This window comes from Rhododendron vialii, chromosome 11a (genome assembly GCF_030253575.1).
Source record: "Rhododendron vialii isolate Sample 1 chromosome 11a, ASM3025357v1".
NCBI classification, from domain to species: domain Eukaryota; kingdom Viridiplantae; phylum Streptophyta; class Magnoliopsida; order Ericales; family Ericaceae; genus Rhododendron; species Rhododendron vialii.
Genome location: NC_080567.1, coordinates 28,869,450 through 28,887,859, shown reverse-complemented (window position 1 = coordinate 28,887,859; position 18,410 = coordinate 28,869,450). Strand labels below are relative to the sequence as shown.

The 18,410-nt window shown below is 40.4% G+C and overlaps 3 protein-coding genes across 3 annotated transcripts; all 3 read left to right on the top strand.

The window, feature by feature from the left end:
• The first annotated feature begins 1,081 nt into the window (after positions 1 to 1,081).
• On the top strand, positions 1,082 to 6,840 carry LOC131306330 (cinnamoyl-CoA reductase 1). The gene is made up of 3 exons (XM_058332500.1): positions 1,082 to 1,713; positions 4,334 to 4,683; positions 6,522 to 6,840. The coding sequence occupies exons 1-3, from the start codon at positions 1,216 to 1,218 to the stop codon at positions 6,682 to 6,684; spliced, it is 1,011 nt and encodes a 336-aa protein (XP_058188483.1). The 5' UTR covers positions 1,082 to 1,215; the 3' UTR covers positions 6,685 to 6,840.
• A 149-nt stretch (positions 6,841 to 6,989) lies between these two features.
• On the top strand, positions 6,990 to 10,157 carry LOC131306331 (uncharacterized). Its single transcript, XM_058332501.1, is given in 6 exon segments — positions 6,990 to 7,643; positions 7,894 to 8,149; positions 8,712 to 8,870; positions 9,572 to 9,718; positions 9,872 to 9,966; positions 9,968 to 10,157. Coding segments are annotated over 6 exon segments (714 nt in total). The 5' UTR covers positions 6,990 to 7,608; the 3' UTR covers positions 9,990 to 10,157.
• Positions 10,158 to 15,924: 5,767 nt separating this feature from the next.
• LOC131306329 (probable methyltransferase At1g29790) lies at positions 15,925 to 18,366 on the top strand. The gene has a single exon (XM_058332499.1). The coding sequence runs from the start codon at positions 16,905 to 16,907 to the stop codon at positions 18,252 to 18,254; it is 1,350 nt and encodes a 449-aa protein (XP_058188482.1). The 5' UTR covers positions 15,925 to 16,904; the 3' UTR covers positions 18,255 to 18,366.
• Positions 18,367 to 18,410: the final 44 nt, after the last annotated feature.

Here is an 18,410-nt window from a genome sequence, read left to right as displayed (position 1 = left end):
GTACGCCAGTGATCACCATACTCACCACCCCAATTGTCAGCCTTGTTACAAAAATTAGCTTCATTTGTAAAGTTGTAGTAAAACTGCAGAGAGAGAGAGAGGGGCCTGGGGACTGATTATTTCATCAAGGCCTCACACTAGCCCAAATGTGTTATGGGCTGGCTGATGTACTAATTTTGTAATTTAATCAATATTCACTACTATTAATCTGAAGTGTTAATGGACTTAGAGCATCCACAGTGGACTAATCAAAATTGGATAATCAAAAGTTGCCATATCACCTTTTGATTATTCATTTAAAGGGTTGCTAATGTTAGCAATATAGATGTCCACTGTGGCATTATCAATATTGAATAATTAAAACTTGCTACATCACATTTTCAATTTGTAAAAATCTAAAAATTGTCACCATATAAAACAATTTTTTTAAAATAATTTTCAAACTAATAAAAACAGATTATTTGAAATAAAGAATAATTATTAATACATAAATAAACTTGCCTATCAAAAAAAATTACATAAAGAACCTTAATGTTGATAATACGTCAATGATTTATTATATTATAGTGTCAATATAGAAACTACAAAGGAAAAATATTTATTAATAATTTACAATTTTGAAGATATATATGTGATTGTTAAATTTAAATAGACAATAAAGCAAAAATGAACACTACCAGAATTATATCGAACAAGAACATCCAAGTAGTTTGATACATTACTTCATTATCCATCTATCTTATCCTTTCGTATCAACTACCAAACAAACCAAGTCTTATCCCTTTTCACATAATAACTCTCTCTTTTTATCATATCAACATCTTTAACTTTCCTTCTTCGTTAGAGTAAATTAAGTTTAACGAATAACAAAAAGGACTTCATTTCTTCGTTATCTGAAAACCTTATCCGTCTTATCCGGTCATATCAATTATCAAACAAATCAAGTTTTATCCCCTTTTCTCTTACTTTATCCTATCAACTCCTTAATTTCCTTTCTTTCTTATCTCAAAATATTATCCGTCCGAAAAATGCTCAATTCTTTGATGAGAACGCTACTGCTTTCCTAGACAGTTGACACCAATTGCTACGAATAGATAAAAGCTGAAACAACTAGAACGACAGCGGCACGTGATCGGGGTCGAAGCTTATAACCGAGGTTTTGGGTTCAAGCTCAGTTAACTACTACTAACCAGTAATAGACGGCGATAAAAAAAGATGGCGGAAAAGACATCCGACAGTAAGCCACCGGTGTGCGTGACCGGCGCCAACGGCTTCATCGGCACGTGGCTGGTCCGAACCCTCCTCGACCACGGTTACACTACCGTCCACGCCTGCGTCTACCCCGGCTCCGACGCGTCGCACCTCCGCCGTCTCCCCGGCGCCGCCGCCGCCGCCGCCAGCCTGGCTGTGCACGAGGCCGACGTCCTCGACGCCGCCGCGGTGGCGAGGGCGGTGAAGGGATGCGCCGGCGGCGGCGTCTTCCACGTGGCGTCTCCCTGCACGCTCGAGGACCCGAAGGATCCTCAGGCGGAGCTGCTGCTCCCCGCCGTGCAGGGCACGCTCAACGTCCTCGCAGCGGCTGAGGCGGCCGGCGTCAGGCGCGTTGTGATCACGTCGTCGATCTCCGCTATGGTGCCGAACCCTAAGTGGCCGGTGGGGAAAGTGTTCGACGAGTCGTCGTGGACCGACCTCGATTACTGCGAATCTCGCCAGGTCTTACTCTTCACTTGCTTTCCCAACCTAAGGGCTTGTTCGGACAAAAAAGGCATTGGCTTTCTCGCTAAAAATAAGCCAAACAAACTCACATAAAAACAAAAATAAGCCAATAAGCTATTTTTTTCGTCTTTATTCAAAAAATATTAGATTTCGATTAAAATTTTATACTTTTTAGATTCCTCTCGTCATGAAGATGCAATAATCCTAAAAAAATAAGAATAAGCCAAGTGATACGGAAAAAATTTGAATAAGGACAAAAAATAAGTCATTTTGACTTATTATGTCACCTCACATAATTCACGTAATGCACGAGCACAAGCATGAAAAGTCCTCGAAAAAAACCCAAAACTACTTTAATTTACGTGAAAGAAAATTGAGAGTGTGAGTGCCGGGCGAAGAATGAGACCAGGAGCGGAGCAGAAATTGAGAGCGCGGGTGTGACTATAATCCCAACTCATCATGTATTGACTATATGGCCGGTGGAATTGGTCACAGGATTAGGCAAGATGCGTTTAAGCTGACCTAGATATCTGAGTTATCAAAATGTATATATGTTCATTCATTGCACATATATTATACATAAAGTAGGTATGGATGCATGTATTATGGCGTAAGTCTGTTGACACAGACAAAACGTGCACAGATTGTGCACAGATCCCAATGTGGGTATCGGATTAGCCGTTCATTAGATTTAAAACATTTTTTCAAAGGCTTCCGTGAAAAATCATTTTGATTCGATATCTATAAGTACTCGATCTAATCATATAAGTTTTCATTCAGTTCAAAGTTGAATGAAGAATTAGATGATTAGATCAAGTATTTATAGGTATCGGATTGATCTGATTTTTTGTAGGGACCCTTGAAAAAATGTTTCAAATTTAATGAACGATTATTTGTGTGGGACCCATAGTAGGCCCCACATCAAGATCTGTGCACGATCTATGCCCCCTTTGTCTGTGTGAATAGCACCTCTCTGTATTATGTGCATTGTGCACTCGCGTGTGCTGTAAAAAATCGCTGAAAATGAGACCTGTACTGATCCCATGATAATTAATTAAGAAAAGTGATTTGGAGCTGTGGAAGGGAGAAAAAGTTAAACACGTTAAGCAAGGGCAGAGGAAGCAGTTGAGATTTGAGAACCATGTACGTTAATTCCACTTGTATCGTAGGGATTCACGTACATTGGACTGGGGCTCTTAAACTAACCAAGCTACTCGAGTTCGAGCCCGTGTTCACTCATTAAAAACTTGTTCAAGAACGATTTGTTACATGAACAAACCAAGTTTCAGACATTTTTTTGAAGGTCATTAAGGTTTCAAACTAAGCTCGAAACAAGCTGCTACTCAGCTCGTTCGGCTTGAGATGTATAAAAATTTCAAGCTATTCGAGATTATTTCGTGTTCAGCTTGATTAAAGGTCGTTTGAAATCAGCTTGTCTCCTAATCAAGCTAAGCTCAGGCATAGCTTGATCAACCATCTGCTCTGCTCATTTCTCACTCCTACGTCGGAAGGTTCGGGCACATCTGTGTTCGGATTTCTGTCCAAACACCTATCAGTAGTACTACGCGATTTGTAGTGTGTGGATTGGATAGCTATGGATTACATTTTTAAAAGTATTTTTGAGTTGCTTTTAGATATCAAGCAGTTCTAAAGAGAACCCAATTCTGAAAGCCCTAAAGCAGGACCAGGAGACCCTGCCAAGTAGGGGTGCTTGGCAGGGGTGCCGAGCGCATCTCGGCTGTCCAAAAGTGTTTTGAACGGTCCAGATGCAAAGGTACCGGACGGATTTAAAAAAAAAGAAGAGGAAAAGGAAAAAGATATTTCGATCCAGGCCGTTGATTCCGAGATGAACGGCCGAATTGGCTGCTCGGCATCCGCTCGGCAGGGTCCCCTAAAGCAGTTAGGACTAGTATATGTAGCATTTGGGTATGTGGAGCTGCGAAATATTAGAGATGTAATTTATGTGTTTCCCCACAACTTAATTTTAAGATCTTTCTCAAGTATCTGTAACCGACTTTATACTATAAATAGGTTGTCAAGCTCAAATTGAAGAACCAGGGATCTGTTTGCTTGCTGTTGTAAATATGTTCTTGTTGAGATATGTTTTTTAGAATGGACAATGAATGATGTGACCAAAATGTCTTTATGATAGTAGTAGGGTATAGTTCTCTAATTCTTTAGTGCTTTGTTATGACTTTCGGTTTTACCTACATCCATAAGTTGGTGCTCTACGCAAGTTGACAGAGTCTGTAGGGTGGCTAAAATTTGGCGATGTGCGGAAATATGCATTTATATACTGTAGATTTCTCGTGTAATATTACCATGTAATAACTATGTTGGGAACGGTATTTTTCAATTTTGGTTGTGTTAAAAAATACCGAGCTTCGTTTTTAGTCACCACCTAGTTATTCTCTCTTCCCATCAGATCCAACTCCTGCACATTTCTAACTTACTGCTCCATTAACTTGAGGGACTATCACCGGACACATAAATTTGTCATTACTTTGGACTTCCCGAATGATCTACATATACGACTTTTGACAATAAGATTGTTATTCAACAGTCCTACTTGACTGAGGCATTATTTGCTCAATGAGTTTTTTTTTGGACCTGACAGAAATGGTACCCTGTGTCAAAGACACTGGCGGAGAAAGCCGCCTGGGAATTTGCAGAGAAGCACTCATTGGACGTGGTGGCAATCAATCCGGCCACGTGTCTTGGCCCTCTCTTGCAACCTGGTTTGAATGCAAGTTGTGCTGTCCTGCAACAGCTGCTCCAGGGATCAACTGATACACAGGAATATCATTGGTTGGGTGCTGTGCATGTGAAAGATGTGGCAAAGGCACAAGTATTGCTTTTTGAGAGCCCTAGTGCTTCTGGTAGATACCTTTGCACCAATGGCATATATCAGTTTGGTGATTTCGCTGAATGCGTCTCCAAACTCTTTCCTGCATTTCCTGTTCACAGGTTCTCTTTCAGTTAACTTTAAATATATAGTCGTTTGGAGCACATTTATTGCCTAAACATTGATATCGCATTTCCGTTTCATGTGCACCTCTCTCGTATTTTTGTTGCAGAAAGACACTGTCTCAAGTTCTCTTTAACATCTCGAAGGAAAACGTGCTAGGAAACCAAGTCTTAATTCATGTATCTTAACCATTGACAAGTACGCAATAGATGTTGCGTTTCCTATAAATGAAAATGACACATCAAACATGTAAGTTTCGTTGTAGTTATTGGAAGGCACGCTAACCACAGAAAGCAGATTTGCAAGACAAGCCTTAATGGTTCTTCTACCAGGGAATTCAACCTTTTGAAACTGAAAGTGGATAGTGATCACAATAGAGTGGAAGTTGGAAAGATATGGAATAAGTAACAGATGCTTGTTATCCTTAGAGATGATGGTTTGGGTCTGACCCAAACCATGAATAGATATTAGATGACCCCACTTAGTGTGGTAGTGATCATGCTATCTTGTTACCTCTTCATCCCCTTCATAATGGTTACTAAGTTTGGTTCTGCACCACAAAAGGGTTGCCTGAGGTGCAATTTTCCAACTTCTGTTGGCACCTGGCCCATTTTGATTTTAGCTTCTAAGGAACTCCTGTTAGTACTGGTACACGTCCATTCTTGTCAACCACCTTCTTGTCTTAATCTAGGGCCCAGGAACCCATTGTGTGCCATGCAATAACAGGAGAAAGGAGATTCCTTCTCAGTGCATTTGGTCATCTTCTTTAATTGTTTGTGGCATTCCTCTCCATTTCTTTTCGAATCTGCTCCCATTTTGGCTTTTATGGAGGTTCACGTTTCACATGCTCTCATGTGACTTGAAGCATCTTATATGTATGGAAAATGCTAATACAAAGTTTGTTGAGAAGCATTTATGTGTTTCATGAGCATCTTATATGTGTTGAACATTTGCTGCTTAGTTTCCTTTGTATACGGTATATTGACTTAGTGATATCAGGTTCGGTCAATTAAGCGTAAAGCAGTATCAGTTTTCTTTATTTGGAATGATGGAACTTCTCATATATGTTGCTTCTCATTTGGAAAAAGAATGATGTCCCTTGATCAAGTGTTCTTACTGTCACTCAAAACTGAATGCTTTAATAGGGACTTGGAATTTGCTGATGAACCTTAGCATAAACAGGTAATCAGTAAATGAATTTCTCTTGGCTAAGTTTGGACTGGGTTGGGAACTTACCTTGGGGGCTCACTTATCCGGTGTCCAATTTCCTTTCTAATCAAGGGATTAAGCAATGTTGGAATATTTTTTGGCACAACATCCAGTGACTGAAACATTGTGGGCTGAACCTTCTGTCACACTCTATCCAAGCCCCAATTAGAGATGGGAGTGGGTTGGATAGAAGTTGCAAATTGTACTGAGGTTGGAACTCTAGACGATTACTTTCCTTTTTGGACATACAATGACCCTCTAATCCAGTCCTTATACCAAATGGTAGCTTTTGTACTAATGATTCTAATTGTCTATAATCAGATTGCTAATTATACTTTGACAAAACGTGACGTTTGGTAGCTCATGTTTCGAGAGAAGTGGACAATGTCTTGCTTTGTGTACTAGAACCTGGGGAGAGAGGTAAATGGACAAAAAGAAAAGGCGAAGATAAGAACCCAAAATAAATGGTGTAACAGTCATCACTGTTGCTCATCGTTTTCAAATTTTCTTGATTCATGTTCTCATTTCTTTGTAATCTAATTTGAGCTAAATAAGTATGTTTCCTCTTTGTTTAATTGATGTTTCACTGTTTCATAGTTTACAGACCCTAAAATTCAACCGATTACAGGTTTACAGGGGAAACACAACCAGGTTTGATTGCATGCAAAGATGCTGCAAAGAAATTGATTGATTTGGGACTAGTGTTTACACCACTTGAAGATGCTGTCCGGGACACAGTAGAAAGCCTCAGAGCAAAAGGCTTCTTGAATCAGGAACAATCACAATCTTAAGTCCTTTTGAACCTTCCCCTATTTTCATCTCATCTTGTAATAAGGCAGTAAATAGACGATAAAAAAAATAAGGCAGTAAATAGACTATTTCTCAGTTTTTTTTACTGTCCACCTTTACCGTCGGACGAATAACTTTAAGATCTTATCCTTCCATTACGGTGCCCTTCTTGTTTTTGTTTTCTTACTGCTTGGTTTTGAGAAATTTGATGTTGCCTTGTGTCCTTTACCCCTCCATGCCCTGCATTTGGACAAGAATCAATAGAATAGTCCAAAACATGCATTAAACTATTACCCTTAAAGCAATATACTTGTGTTTTTCAATATCAAGAACAGAGAATATGGATGAATGGCGAGCAAAGTACAACTAGTTATACTTCCCAATGACCAGCCAAACCGATAGATTGGGGGACAAGGTGTGTCCATCTTGTTGTTTGGTAGATTCGTTTAGCTTCTGATTGGCACGTGAGAGGGGACCATTTTTGGGGTTTAAGTGCTGTTTAGTTGAAGCATGAGTGAGTTTCGAACCCAATTAGTCTGGCTTTTGGTTCTGTGTCTTTTTTTCTCTCGTGATTTCCCCGCCTTTTTTTAGATGAAAAAGATAGATTCTTTCCTTGTAAAAGAGCTCCAAGCCATAAGGGTGGGGAAGATGATGCACATGGTGTGTTGCTGGCTTTTTTATGAGAGAGAGAGATGGGGAGATATGGACGTGCAGTTTTAATCATGGAGGAGGTTCTGGCATTCCATGTGCATCAATCGCCTCGGCCCACTTCATATTATTCCACACTCACCCATCTTCCCTCCAAAACTCTCTCTCTCTCTCTCTCTCTCTCTCTCTCTCTCTCTTGCTTATATGTATCTATTGTAGATTCCTTTTTTCTACATTAAAAGAGGACTTGAGTCTTGGAAGCAGTTGGAAAAGCTGAGATGAGCAGTAGTCCAGCACCTTGCACTAGATCCTGGTATGATATTAGTACCTCTCTTTCCAATTAGTACACTGTTCCTTCCATTGGTATTCTACTCTTGCAACTTCTTTTTTTCTTCTAGTTTTCATTTGTGGTCTGAAATATTTTGTGAATTGGGTTTTTAGTTGTTACCTCTCCTTTCTATTTTGAAGGTCTAACCTGTTCATAATATTAGGTTTTCATTTTTTTAAGGTCTAAACTTATACTGTTTGCTCTGTACTTCTCTATGTTCTCTGCTGTTTTGAAGGTCTATTAGTGAGGACTCGCTGAGGAGGTACGTGTTCTTTGCAAGTGAGAGCTGCATTCAGGAGCTATTGTCTGCTTCGGACTCGAATAGGGTCGGGAATTGCAGCGATGGGTGGAAGGTTCTCACTCTTGAAAATGGAGTGGAGATATCGAAGCGCCGGTCTAGATCACTTCACACCTTCCGTAGCCGATGGGTTTTAAGATCAGTGTCTCCTGAACAATTTATTACTGTCGCCAACGCTATTGATGCTGCAAAGGTGAGCGCTTCGAGTTTTTACTGTTATTTATATTAGGCATCATTATATGGTGAGCTAAAAAGTGAATGCAAACATGTGCCTGTTTTGTTTATTTATTTGTTTGTTATTGTTGGGAACAAAGAATACTTGTTTGGAGAACTTTTTCGGATTACCGTTATCAAGAAATTTTTCTAAAACCAACTCACTCGTTAATGACTACCAGAAAGATGTTTTCAGAGCTTCGGAAACCATTTTAAACAAAATTAAGAAGGATGTGAGCGATGGTTTTTCTTTTTAACTTTTTACTTCTTTCTGCTTCCGAAAACACGAAAAACAACAGAAAAAAAAACTGGAAATGGAGAAAACAAAAGCACTACCAACACGGAGAAAAGGTTCTGGCATTGCCCGTCACAAATTTTCATTTCTTTTTTTTACCTGCAACTGGGAAAATCAAGGCAAATATTCATCTGGGATGGAAGTTAACAACAATAATCTACTAAAAGGACAGCTAATTGCTTGTCTTCATCTGCATCTATAGACATGTTATGATTAGCTTTTTTGTGGTCTGGTATTCTGGGAACAGCAATGGGACCCAGATTTGGTGGAAGCTACGTACATAAAAGATCTGCAAGACAACCTTAGCATCATCCGGCTAAGGTTCGGGGAGAATTCCAAGCCTCTCTTTCATAACAGAGAATTCATTGTCTACGAGCGACGTGAAACCATGGACGATGGAACTTTGGTAAGTAGTTTAAACTTGAAGAAAAGGCTAACAAGAACAGATAGAACCACTTTTTTCTAACACGAGTCCATGAACGCAATAGAACCCCACTATCATACTTTTCGCAGCACTCCATGGTTGCCCGTTCCGATTTCTAAAAAAATGAACTTGTAGAAAATGAAGGTAATTTGAAGCTTAAAAATCATGTGTTTACGCAAATAATTTTCCTACTAATATGGATCTTGTTTGATAGATTTCATTGTGATCTTTTAAACGGTGCAAAAAAAATTTAAAAATTATTTTTCATTTTTATTATATTTGAGCTTAAAATTACATTCTTTTTGAAAAAGAAGGTTTAAAAAGAAAGCAGAACGGCACCTAATTCTATTTGCAGAGACCTGATATTTTCTTAGTTTTATGAAAAGTTGCATATTCCACTGCTCACTTGGTACATCATTCATGTGTTTAATTCTGTTTACGTAGACTTGGTATTTTTATTTTCTTAGTTTTCCGGAAAGTTAAATGTTCCATTCCTCACCTTCACAGCATTACATGGTTAAAATTCCGTTTTCTTAAATTCTGTTCCCGCCATGAAATTTTCCTATGACCTAGGTCCGGTATCTGCATTAGTCGAGGGATTACACGTACCAGAATAATAGTCATGTAAAATATATTGTTTTTTTCTTGATTTTAATTAGATTTAAAAAAAAAAATGTATTCAGGTGGTAGCAGTTGCTTCACTGCCTAAAGAAATAGCAGCTGGATTACACCCAAAGCAAAATAATGCAATAAGAGGACTGTTGCTTCAGTCAGGATGGGTTGTTGAAAAGCTTGAAGATGACTCCTGCATGGTGACCTATGTTGTTCAGGTAAATTATATTGATGCTGACCAATTAGTGGAACCAAATTCAGTCTCTCTCTCTCTCTCTCTCTCTCTCTCTCTCTCTCTCTCTCTCTCTCTCTCTCTCTCTCTCTCCCCGATGGAGAAGCTGATTTTTTTTCCATTTTCCATTACATTTCAGTTGGATCCTGCAGGGTGGCTGCCAAAGTTCTTTGTGAATCGTCTCAACACAAAACTAGTTATGATCATTGAAAACCTTAGGAAATTAGTGCAAGCGCCCTAGTAATGGTGAGGTATGAAAAAGTAAGGCCCTGTCTCGAACGGTCCGACAATTTTCTCACAATGTTCCTATGGTAACCACGCTTGTGAGATAGTTTCAGTAACTGACGGGACAATTACGGAAAAGGATCCGCTTCCTGTAAGTAAAGAAAATCATCCAATGGGTAAGTTATCCATCATCGTGATAATGGCACTCTCTCTCTCTCTCTCTCTCTTAAACTTTTTCGCTTTGTACATATATTTTTATCGTTTTGAGGTTCCAAAATTCTAAAGTAGAGACAATCAATTGCACATGGTGGTTAGTTAGTGTTCTCTATCCAAAGGGGATGGTCCAAATTGAGGTACTTGTAAGCTCGTGGGGCTAGTCAGTTAGTAAAATATTTAGGGTGCATTGAATTAGCTTATTCCAGATCTTATGAATGTCAATTGAACCTTAAGTGAGCAACTAATAACAGAGCTTTTAGAACTGGGTTTTGTTTTATTAACTCAATACAAACTTTTAGTGAAAGGGGATTCCTATTCCCAAAAGCAATTGCAAGGCCCACTAGCTCTCATCAAAACTTGGAAAAAGCTGATCCAAAGTGGATTATTTCTCCCAGTTATATCCCGGCCCACTTATCAGACTTTTATATTAGATCAGTTGCTTGAAGTTGTACCCATATGGATGGAGAGAGAGAGAGAGAGAGAGAGAGAGAGAGAGAGAGAGAGAGAGAGTTGCACTAAGCAATGCATTAAAGATGTGAAATTACATTATTTATCTTCAAGTGGGTTGTATTTTCGAATAACTCAATTTTCCTCCAAAGCTCAATCATTGGCCACTTTCCATCTAAAATTTATCCACCTTTTTCACAATCCCCATATTTAACAAAATTTCAACCAAAATTAAGATTATCACCTTGAAACTTCTTATAACTAATTTAAAAAATTGTACAAGGATATCCCACAATTCAAAAGTTTGACTTACATGTCAAAAGTTATTAATATCCGTTTTATAAGCAATGGCTTAGACTCTACCAGTTGGAGTAAGTTTTTCTCTAACAGAGCTATTGGACGGAGGGATTTTATAAGAAAAGAAAAGAAAGGGTAATGATTTCTAGTCAAATCACTCATTTAGATTCAGTATATTAGCGAGAAATTGAGAAAAACACACAAAAAAAAAAAAAATGGCTCTTATCATTCTCACCTTATAGTGAAATTGAGTGAGAAAAAGTCCCCCTTTTTTTTATCTCACAACTTCTCACCATTCAAAGTGGCTGTTAAATGGCAAGTGGAGTGCAGTGTAGTTGATACCTCTCTTATACTTCCATGTACATGGGTAGGATTCGATTTCCATAAGCACCCATTCCCCTTCCTTAGTCCCAAAAAAAACGTGGCTGTTAAATGTAGCTAATAAATATAAGAGTTTCTCTCTCTAGAAACTTCCCGACCCTAGCCTCCCCAATCTTTGCTCCCTCCTTCCCCTCCCCCCGGGCTTACACCCAAAAATGGGGGGGGGCCTTTCCCCTTTTGGGGTCTTCTCTTTCTGAACGGTTGTGCTCCACCTTCTGTCATCTCTCTCCGCCCTCTCCTTCATCTCACACTCTTGCTGCTCGGTTCCCCCTTTCCCCTTTTGGGGTCTTCTCTCTCTGAACGGTTGTGCTCCACCTTCCGTCATCTCTCTCCGCCCTCTCCTTCATCTCACACTCTTGCTGCTCGGTTCCCCCTATGCCGCCGGACCTCTTCCTTCAGACCGCGTTGGTGCACCTTGGTCAGGTTTGAGCTACCGAAGTGGGAGATTTGATGGGTGTGTGAGGGTTGTTCTTTTTCCATTTTGTTTGTGTTTTGTTCGGATTTGTCCGGCTTCTGTCCGTTGACCACCGATCAGAAGCATTGGTCTGTCGTTTTCGCACCAAAAATATAATTTATAAAACAGGAAATTAACAATTATTCCGAAAAATAGCAGTTAAGTCCGAGATCGTCCACGGAGAGTAAAAAGCTAAGTTGCAATACGTTCAATTGATTTCTAATTTAATTCTGCAAAGGAAAATGTTTGGATTTGAGTTTATTTGATTAAACTAAAACTAAATTAGAAAGCAGATTAAAGGAGTTGTAAACTGATTAGAGAATGGACTAGGGTTTCCGATTCAGTGTCCTCTTGTAACGCAATTGTTTCGAAACCTAGGGTTCACATTCAACATTCAACCAGATCACCGTAGGGTAGCAACTCCTATCGATAATTCCCAAAAAGATAATCAAGATTCGCACTCTGTATAGGTTATCTCAACACAGCACGGATCGTCTCATTGGATTTAACCACGGCACGATCCGTCTCACGTCGTATAATCTATCTCAAAACCTATCTCGACACATTCAAAATCATTACATGACTGTGCTTGAAACCATGGATACAAACACATTCGAATATCAGAAAAATATTAAACTTCATAAAAAGTTATGAATAGATCAAGTCATACAATCAAGTTGAATATAAAATCCTAGAAATCTAACAACTACGCTACTTGGAGAGAGCTCCTCAGTACCCTAATCAAGGGATTTAGCCACGCATAGAGTTAGAATAAATAATCGTGAAACAAATAAACTCTATTGAAATAACAGTAAAAGATTAAACCGCAAAGCTTGAATCCTTCACTGTTTCAGCCGTGAGCACCGTGGCGTCGTTGAACTGTCGTGCTCTCTATTCGTGCGTGGTCCGCGTGGAAAAGAAAAAGCTTGACGGCAACCCCCGTTCTTCTGTTTCTGCGTGGGAGAATTCGATAATCCAATGGCAGCCCCCCTTCCGTTTTTCTCTTATGTCAAAAAGTAAAAGATACTTTTTAACTAAAACCTTGCTGCTCTTTTTATTTATACCAGCCGAGAGTCCTCCACCGTAGGTAATTAAGTGGGTCCAATTCCAGTAGCTTAGGAATTTTATACAGTGCTTCTCTTCTTCAATTATTTAATGTAAACTTGGTCTCTTTTTTTAATTAATTCGATTGGTGCCGTTAAAATTCTCAATTTAGCTCTAATTGTTATCCAATGGTTCCGTCACTACAACAACAAAGGACTATGACGACGAAAAAAATTCGTCGCCAAAGAAGCCAAATTCATCGCTAAAGCTTTGGGCGACGAAAAATTTCGTCACCCCATTTCATCGTCTTTTGTTTCACGCAAACCCCTTCGACGACGAATTTTTTCGTCGTCAAATGTACATTTCGCTGACGAAAGCCAAAAACACCCAAACTCAAAAAAAATTTCCACTTTGCTGTTGCACGGACTCGTACTCGAGACCCACGGGTCCTTGAACAATGATTCCAACCACTCGGCCAACCAACACATTGTTGATAGTTATGCAAAATCAAATATATATAGACATTTTTTGAGAATTTTCAAATTAACCAATGTGTGAAATATATGTAATATACACAGAAAATAGAATTATTCTTTTAAATAAATTTATTTTTTTTCTAAATTTTTTAAATTTTTTTAAGAATTGGCGATGAAAAATTAATTTCGTCGTCAAATTGTACCAATCAGCGACGAAAAATTAATTTCCTTGTCAAATTGTACTAATTGCCGACGAAAAATTAATTTCCTCGCAAAAATGCCCCATTTGACGAGGAAATTTTTTTTTTCGTTGCCAATAGGTATCGTTTGGCGACGAAATTCAATTTTCTGGCGAAAAAAGTCCCATTTAATGACGAAATCTGATTTCCTCGCCAAAAAGTACCATTTGGCGACGAATTTTGGATTTCGTCGCCAGTTTTCGTCGCGATAGACCATTTTTGTTGTAGTGCGTGGAAACTGAAACAAGGAAAACGAATTTCAAACTCTAAATAAAATAATAAATGGACATAACAAGGGTAAATTAAGGGGTGTAAATAGGCACATTTACGCACTTATCAAGCATCCCTGGTTCCTCTATTGCCGGACCTCCTCCCTCTTATTTGCCGTTCGTCGGTAACTCGTCTCTCTGATGGTACGGTTCAGATTTGCGGCTGTGGGCGCGAAGCTTTTGCGTATGAGAGGTTTTCTCTGTTAATCCCTTCTGTGGAATATCTTCCCATCTGTGGGGCTTTTCTCACCCTTGTGTGGGTGTTGCCTGGATGTTCTCGGCTTTGCTCTGTTTGTTTGGAGCGGTGGTGTGTGTGGGAGTTGGGTATAGTCATTGGACTGAATCCCCTCCTGTTAGGTCTCTTGCTCCCTTGTTGAGGGATGGAGTTTCTCCTTTGTTTTGTGGTTAATGAATTACATTTGTTATCGGTTTTGGCAAAAATAAAATAAAATGTAGCTAATAAATATGGAATATGTGTTTGTTAACTGATGAATGCAATGCTCTAATCACAAGGGTTGTACTTGCATTTGCAATCCATTAATGGAATTCATTCTATGAAATACTCCTAAGATTCAACCAAAAAGATCAATATTGGATGGACTTTATGCACCATTAAATGTTGTCTATTAAAGGGTGCTTTACAGGAACAACCCATGTGAGAGGAAAAGAGATCCATAACTACCAGGACAATGACTTTTAACACTTGGTTTCTTGAAACAATTCTCAAGTCCTCTTTGCATTAATACTCCCACCTGACTTGCATTATTTTATGACAGTTGGAGAGTCCATTCATAATAAACACATGAACTCACTGATAAGAGCATCCACACCGCTTGGGTATGGTGGCAAGATCTCTTGCCATTACCCAAAAAATGGCACTAGAATTGTGATAGCAAAATGGGTGTCACACCCACAAACTCAACTTCCTCTCAATATTGGCAAAAATGCTATATATAGCAATTTTTTTGACAAAATGCCATTTGAGAGGAGGAGAAGTGGGAGTCGTTGGACACAAAAACCATAATAGTACTTGAACTCCCTCACCCCCAATATCCAATCGAGCTGATTTCTTATGGGAATCTTTAAAAATATATTTCGAAAAAATCAACAGCTCGGATCATTTATGTTAGATCATTGCAAAAAAAAAAAAAAATGAAAGTTTGTTGAAAATATAGGCAAAATCAAATTTTCCCCAAAAAAATGGAAAAATATGGGTGCTAAGACTCTTGTCATTTTTTTTTTTTTGGCAAAATGACGTTATTTTATTATCAAACAAATAGCAACGGAAATAGAAAAATGACATCCATAAATGTAGATGCTCCAGTTGGATTTTGAAATTTGACGTAGTCCTTTCTTTGAACCACATGGGCTCCCTGTCCCATTTCCATATTGTCTCTTTCCTGCCCCCTTCTCTGCCAGCTCTATGGGCTTTGATACTACTTGGGCTCTTACCATGGCTTACAGAAGGAGTTTGGGCCATCTTTAAAAACCACCTTTCCACTTAAGAGTTGACCGGGTGATAAGGCTATTTATTACCTACAAAAGAGTAATGTCAAGATTCAAGTCTTACCGCTATAAACTGTAGCGTACCATTTGCCTCAAAACACCTCCAATCGACCGGTAACAAAATAAAACAACCCCTCTTCGACGACACCCAGTTGAAGTACTTTCGTGTGAGAGGAATGATTTTAAATAAGGGCTGCACTGTCATGTAACACTTTTAGGTAATAGGCTACTACAATATGATGAGCTTGCGATTTTTCTTTTCGTTGGCGAATTCAATCATCCTGTAGCGCATAATGGTGTGAAAACTTTAGATCTAACCCCAAAACTTAAGGGGGTAGAGATGTCTCAAGATTCCACTAAGTAATCACTCATCCAAGCGTCCACTTGGTAAACCAAAATAATTTGCTCCTGGACCAAATTTTTCAGAGGAATCTGAGGTGCGGGGTTTTGCATCCAACATTTGTTGGGCTTCCGTCCTGGGAGCCTGCGTTCCGGCGTTCTTTCTTCTCCGGCCGTTTTGTTCTACAGAAGTGCAAATCTTTACGATTCACATCGACAACCTGTAGCCCAAGTTACTTGCAGCAAACATAAAAAGTTGCATCTCTTTGCGTTTTCATTTTGTTCGAAACCGCGGCGGCACCCCGAAGATTTTGTCCTGTCAAAACGAGCACTAGATTACAACCCCTCAAACTTCTGGAAAGTTGACGAGTTTCTCTTGAAAACCTCATAGAGCTCCACGCTCGATAAGTTTCAGCTGCAATGCATTAATTTATGCTTTCATCACACGGAAACTTTGTTTTCCAGAAAGAGGTTGAAAGAAAAGGTGCAAAAAGTCATACAAAAGTATATATATTACAAAGGATGGGTTCCCAGAAATTTCGAAATCCAAGGGGTTAACTGGGGTTTGAAAAACATAAGTACTATTATAATTATACGGTCCAAAGTTGCATCTGGAGTTGTTCACTAGGGAAGGCCCCGTCTAAAGCATCCAGTGCGGCAGATCTCAAGGGAAGGAACAATGACTCGGTCGCAACTCGCAAGTGAAAGCGGTCTTCTACATTTACGCGGCATGTTCGTTTGGCTGAATAATTTGAACACAGAATACCAATCACCTTACTATTAGTTCAATGAAATTACGTAGCTTACAGAAACCATATATACCCGATTCCCTTAATTAATAGTTCCGTCAAACAAACGGATCCGTGGTGAACTACCACGTTCGCGAACCTTCCCCGTACGAGCATTGTCATGCAAGCATACAAAACTCTCCAAACATTTCAGTGGTCTGGGTTCAAAGACCAACAACTAACCACTCCATCTCACGTAGGGAGAAAAAAGAAAGGTTAAAAAGATTCTTACAGCACTATGCCAGGCCGTACATCCTATTAGATACACATGCATTGCTTATAGATCGCAAAGCATGCCTTCTTTTGCGCTATCAAGCTCCTTAAAAGTCTCAACCCATCTTAACTTCTTCTATTCTAGTCCTCCACACACACACACACACACACTCCCAGAAGGCTTTTCTCTGGTCTCAAACACCACTCCCCATCTCTCTCTTTCTCCCTAAATCTCATCTCCCCATCAGAGTTTTCTAGAGAGAGAGAGAGGGTGAGAGATGGGGGCTGAAGACTACTTACCAAAAAAGCAGCCACATTACAATCCAAATACCAGGTACAAGTTCAAAATGCTAGTCCTAGTGATACTAACCAACCTCCTCACCATGTACATCTTCGCCGGCCCTTCCTCCTTCAACCTCCACCCTATCTCCAAATACACTCAGCACCTCTCTCTCCCTCTCTGGGAGCCCCCCACCGCGCTCCTCCACGAGCTCAATGCCACCCAGCGCGAACTCACCCGCAGTCGCTCCGAGATCGAAGAGCTGACCCAACAGCTCAAGTTCACCAATCTAATAGTAAAAGCGCTTGCGACGGATCTCCCCCGCCTCCAGAATTCTGTTTCCGCCAACCAGATCACCAGTAACTCCTCCATTCTTGACCACATTAATGGTCTTTCTCGCGAGATAAAGCTCGCCATTGGCCCCCACAAGCTCCCGCTCGGGTACTCGCCCCGGATGGGGTCCGACGAGCTCTTCCCTCCCGTCGGAGGAGCTTGTTTGAAGTACAAAGACGAGTTAGCTCAGTACATGGCGTATACGATCGGGGCAGAGTGCCCGGTGGACGACGTGTTTGCACAACAGCTCATGCTCAAGGGGTGCGAGCCGCTCCCCAGGCGGCGGTGCCACCCGAAGGCGCCAGCCAAATTCGTCAATCCGAAGCCATTGCCTGGCAGCCTCTGGGCGACCCCGCCCGACACGAGCATCGTGTGGGACCCCTACACTTGCAAAAATTACAAGTGCCTCGTTGACAGGAAAAACAAACCAGGGTACTATGATTGCAAGGACTGTTTCGACTTACAGGGGAGGGAGAAGGCCCGGTGGCTCTTTGACAAAGGCCTCGACTATGGGGTCGACCAAGTTCTGAGCACGAAACCCCGTGGCACGATCCGCATCGGGCTTGACATAGGCGGCGGGACCGGCACGTTCGCGGCGAGGATGAAGGAAAGAAATGTGACCATCATAACCACTTCCATGAATCTGGACGGGCCGTTCAACAGCTTCATCTCCTCGCGAGGGCTGCTGTCCATGCACCTGAGCATATCTCAGCGGCTTCCGTTTTTTGAGAACACCCTGGATATAGTGCACTCGATGCATGTGCTGAGTAACTGGATCCCGGACATGGTGCTTGAGTTCACCCTGTACGATATATACAGGGTTCTGAGACCTGGAGGGCTGCTATGGCTCGACCATTTCTTCTGCTTGGGTCACCAGCTGAATACGACATACGTCCCGATGCTGAATAGAGCCGGGTTCAAGAGACTCAGGTGGAATGCTGGTTTGAAGCTTGACCGAGGGGCGGATAAGAACGAGTGGTACTTCTCGGCCCTGTTAGAGAAACCAATGAGTTAGTAACTGAAAATGATAACGAAATTCGCGTTACGGTTCTTGATGCAATGGACAACTAGCATGCATAATGATGATTGAATAGGTCATAACTATGAATGGACACTCAGATTATTTACCTTGCTTGTTTTTTTACTATACTTTTCCTTGACAACAAGAATG

Coding starts and splice junctions, on each gene's coding strand:
- LOC131306330 (XM_058332500.1), top strand. CDS start 1,216: ATGGCGGAAAAGACATCCGACAGTAAGCCACCGGTGTGCGTGACCGGC. Junction 1,714..4,333: donor ATTACTGCGAATCTCGCCAG/GTCTTACTCTTC, acceptor TGGACCTGACAG/AAATGGTACCCTGTGTCAAA. Junction 4,684..6,521: donor CCTGCATTTCCTGTTCACAG/GTTCTCTTTCAG, acceptor AACCGATTACAG/GTTTACAGGGGAAACACAAC.
- LOC131306329 (XM_058332499.1), top strand. CDS start 16,905: ATGGGGGCTGAAGACTACTTACCAAAAAAGCAGCCACATTACAATCCA.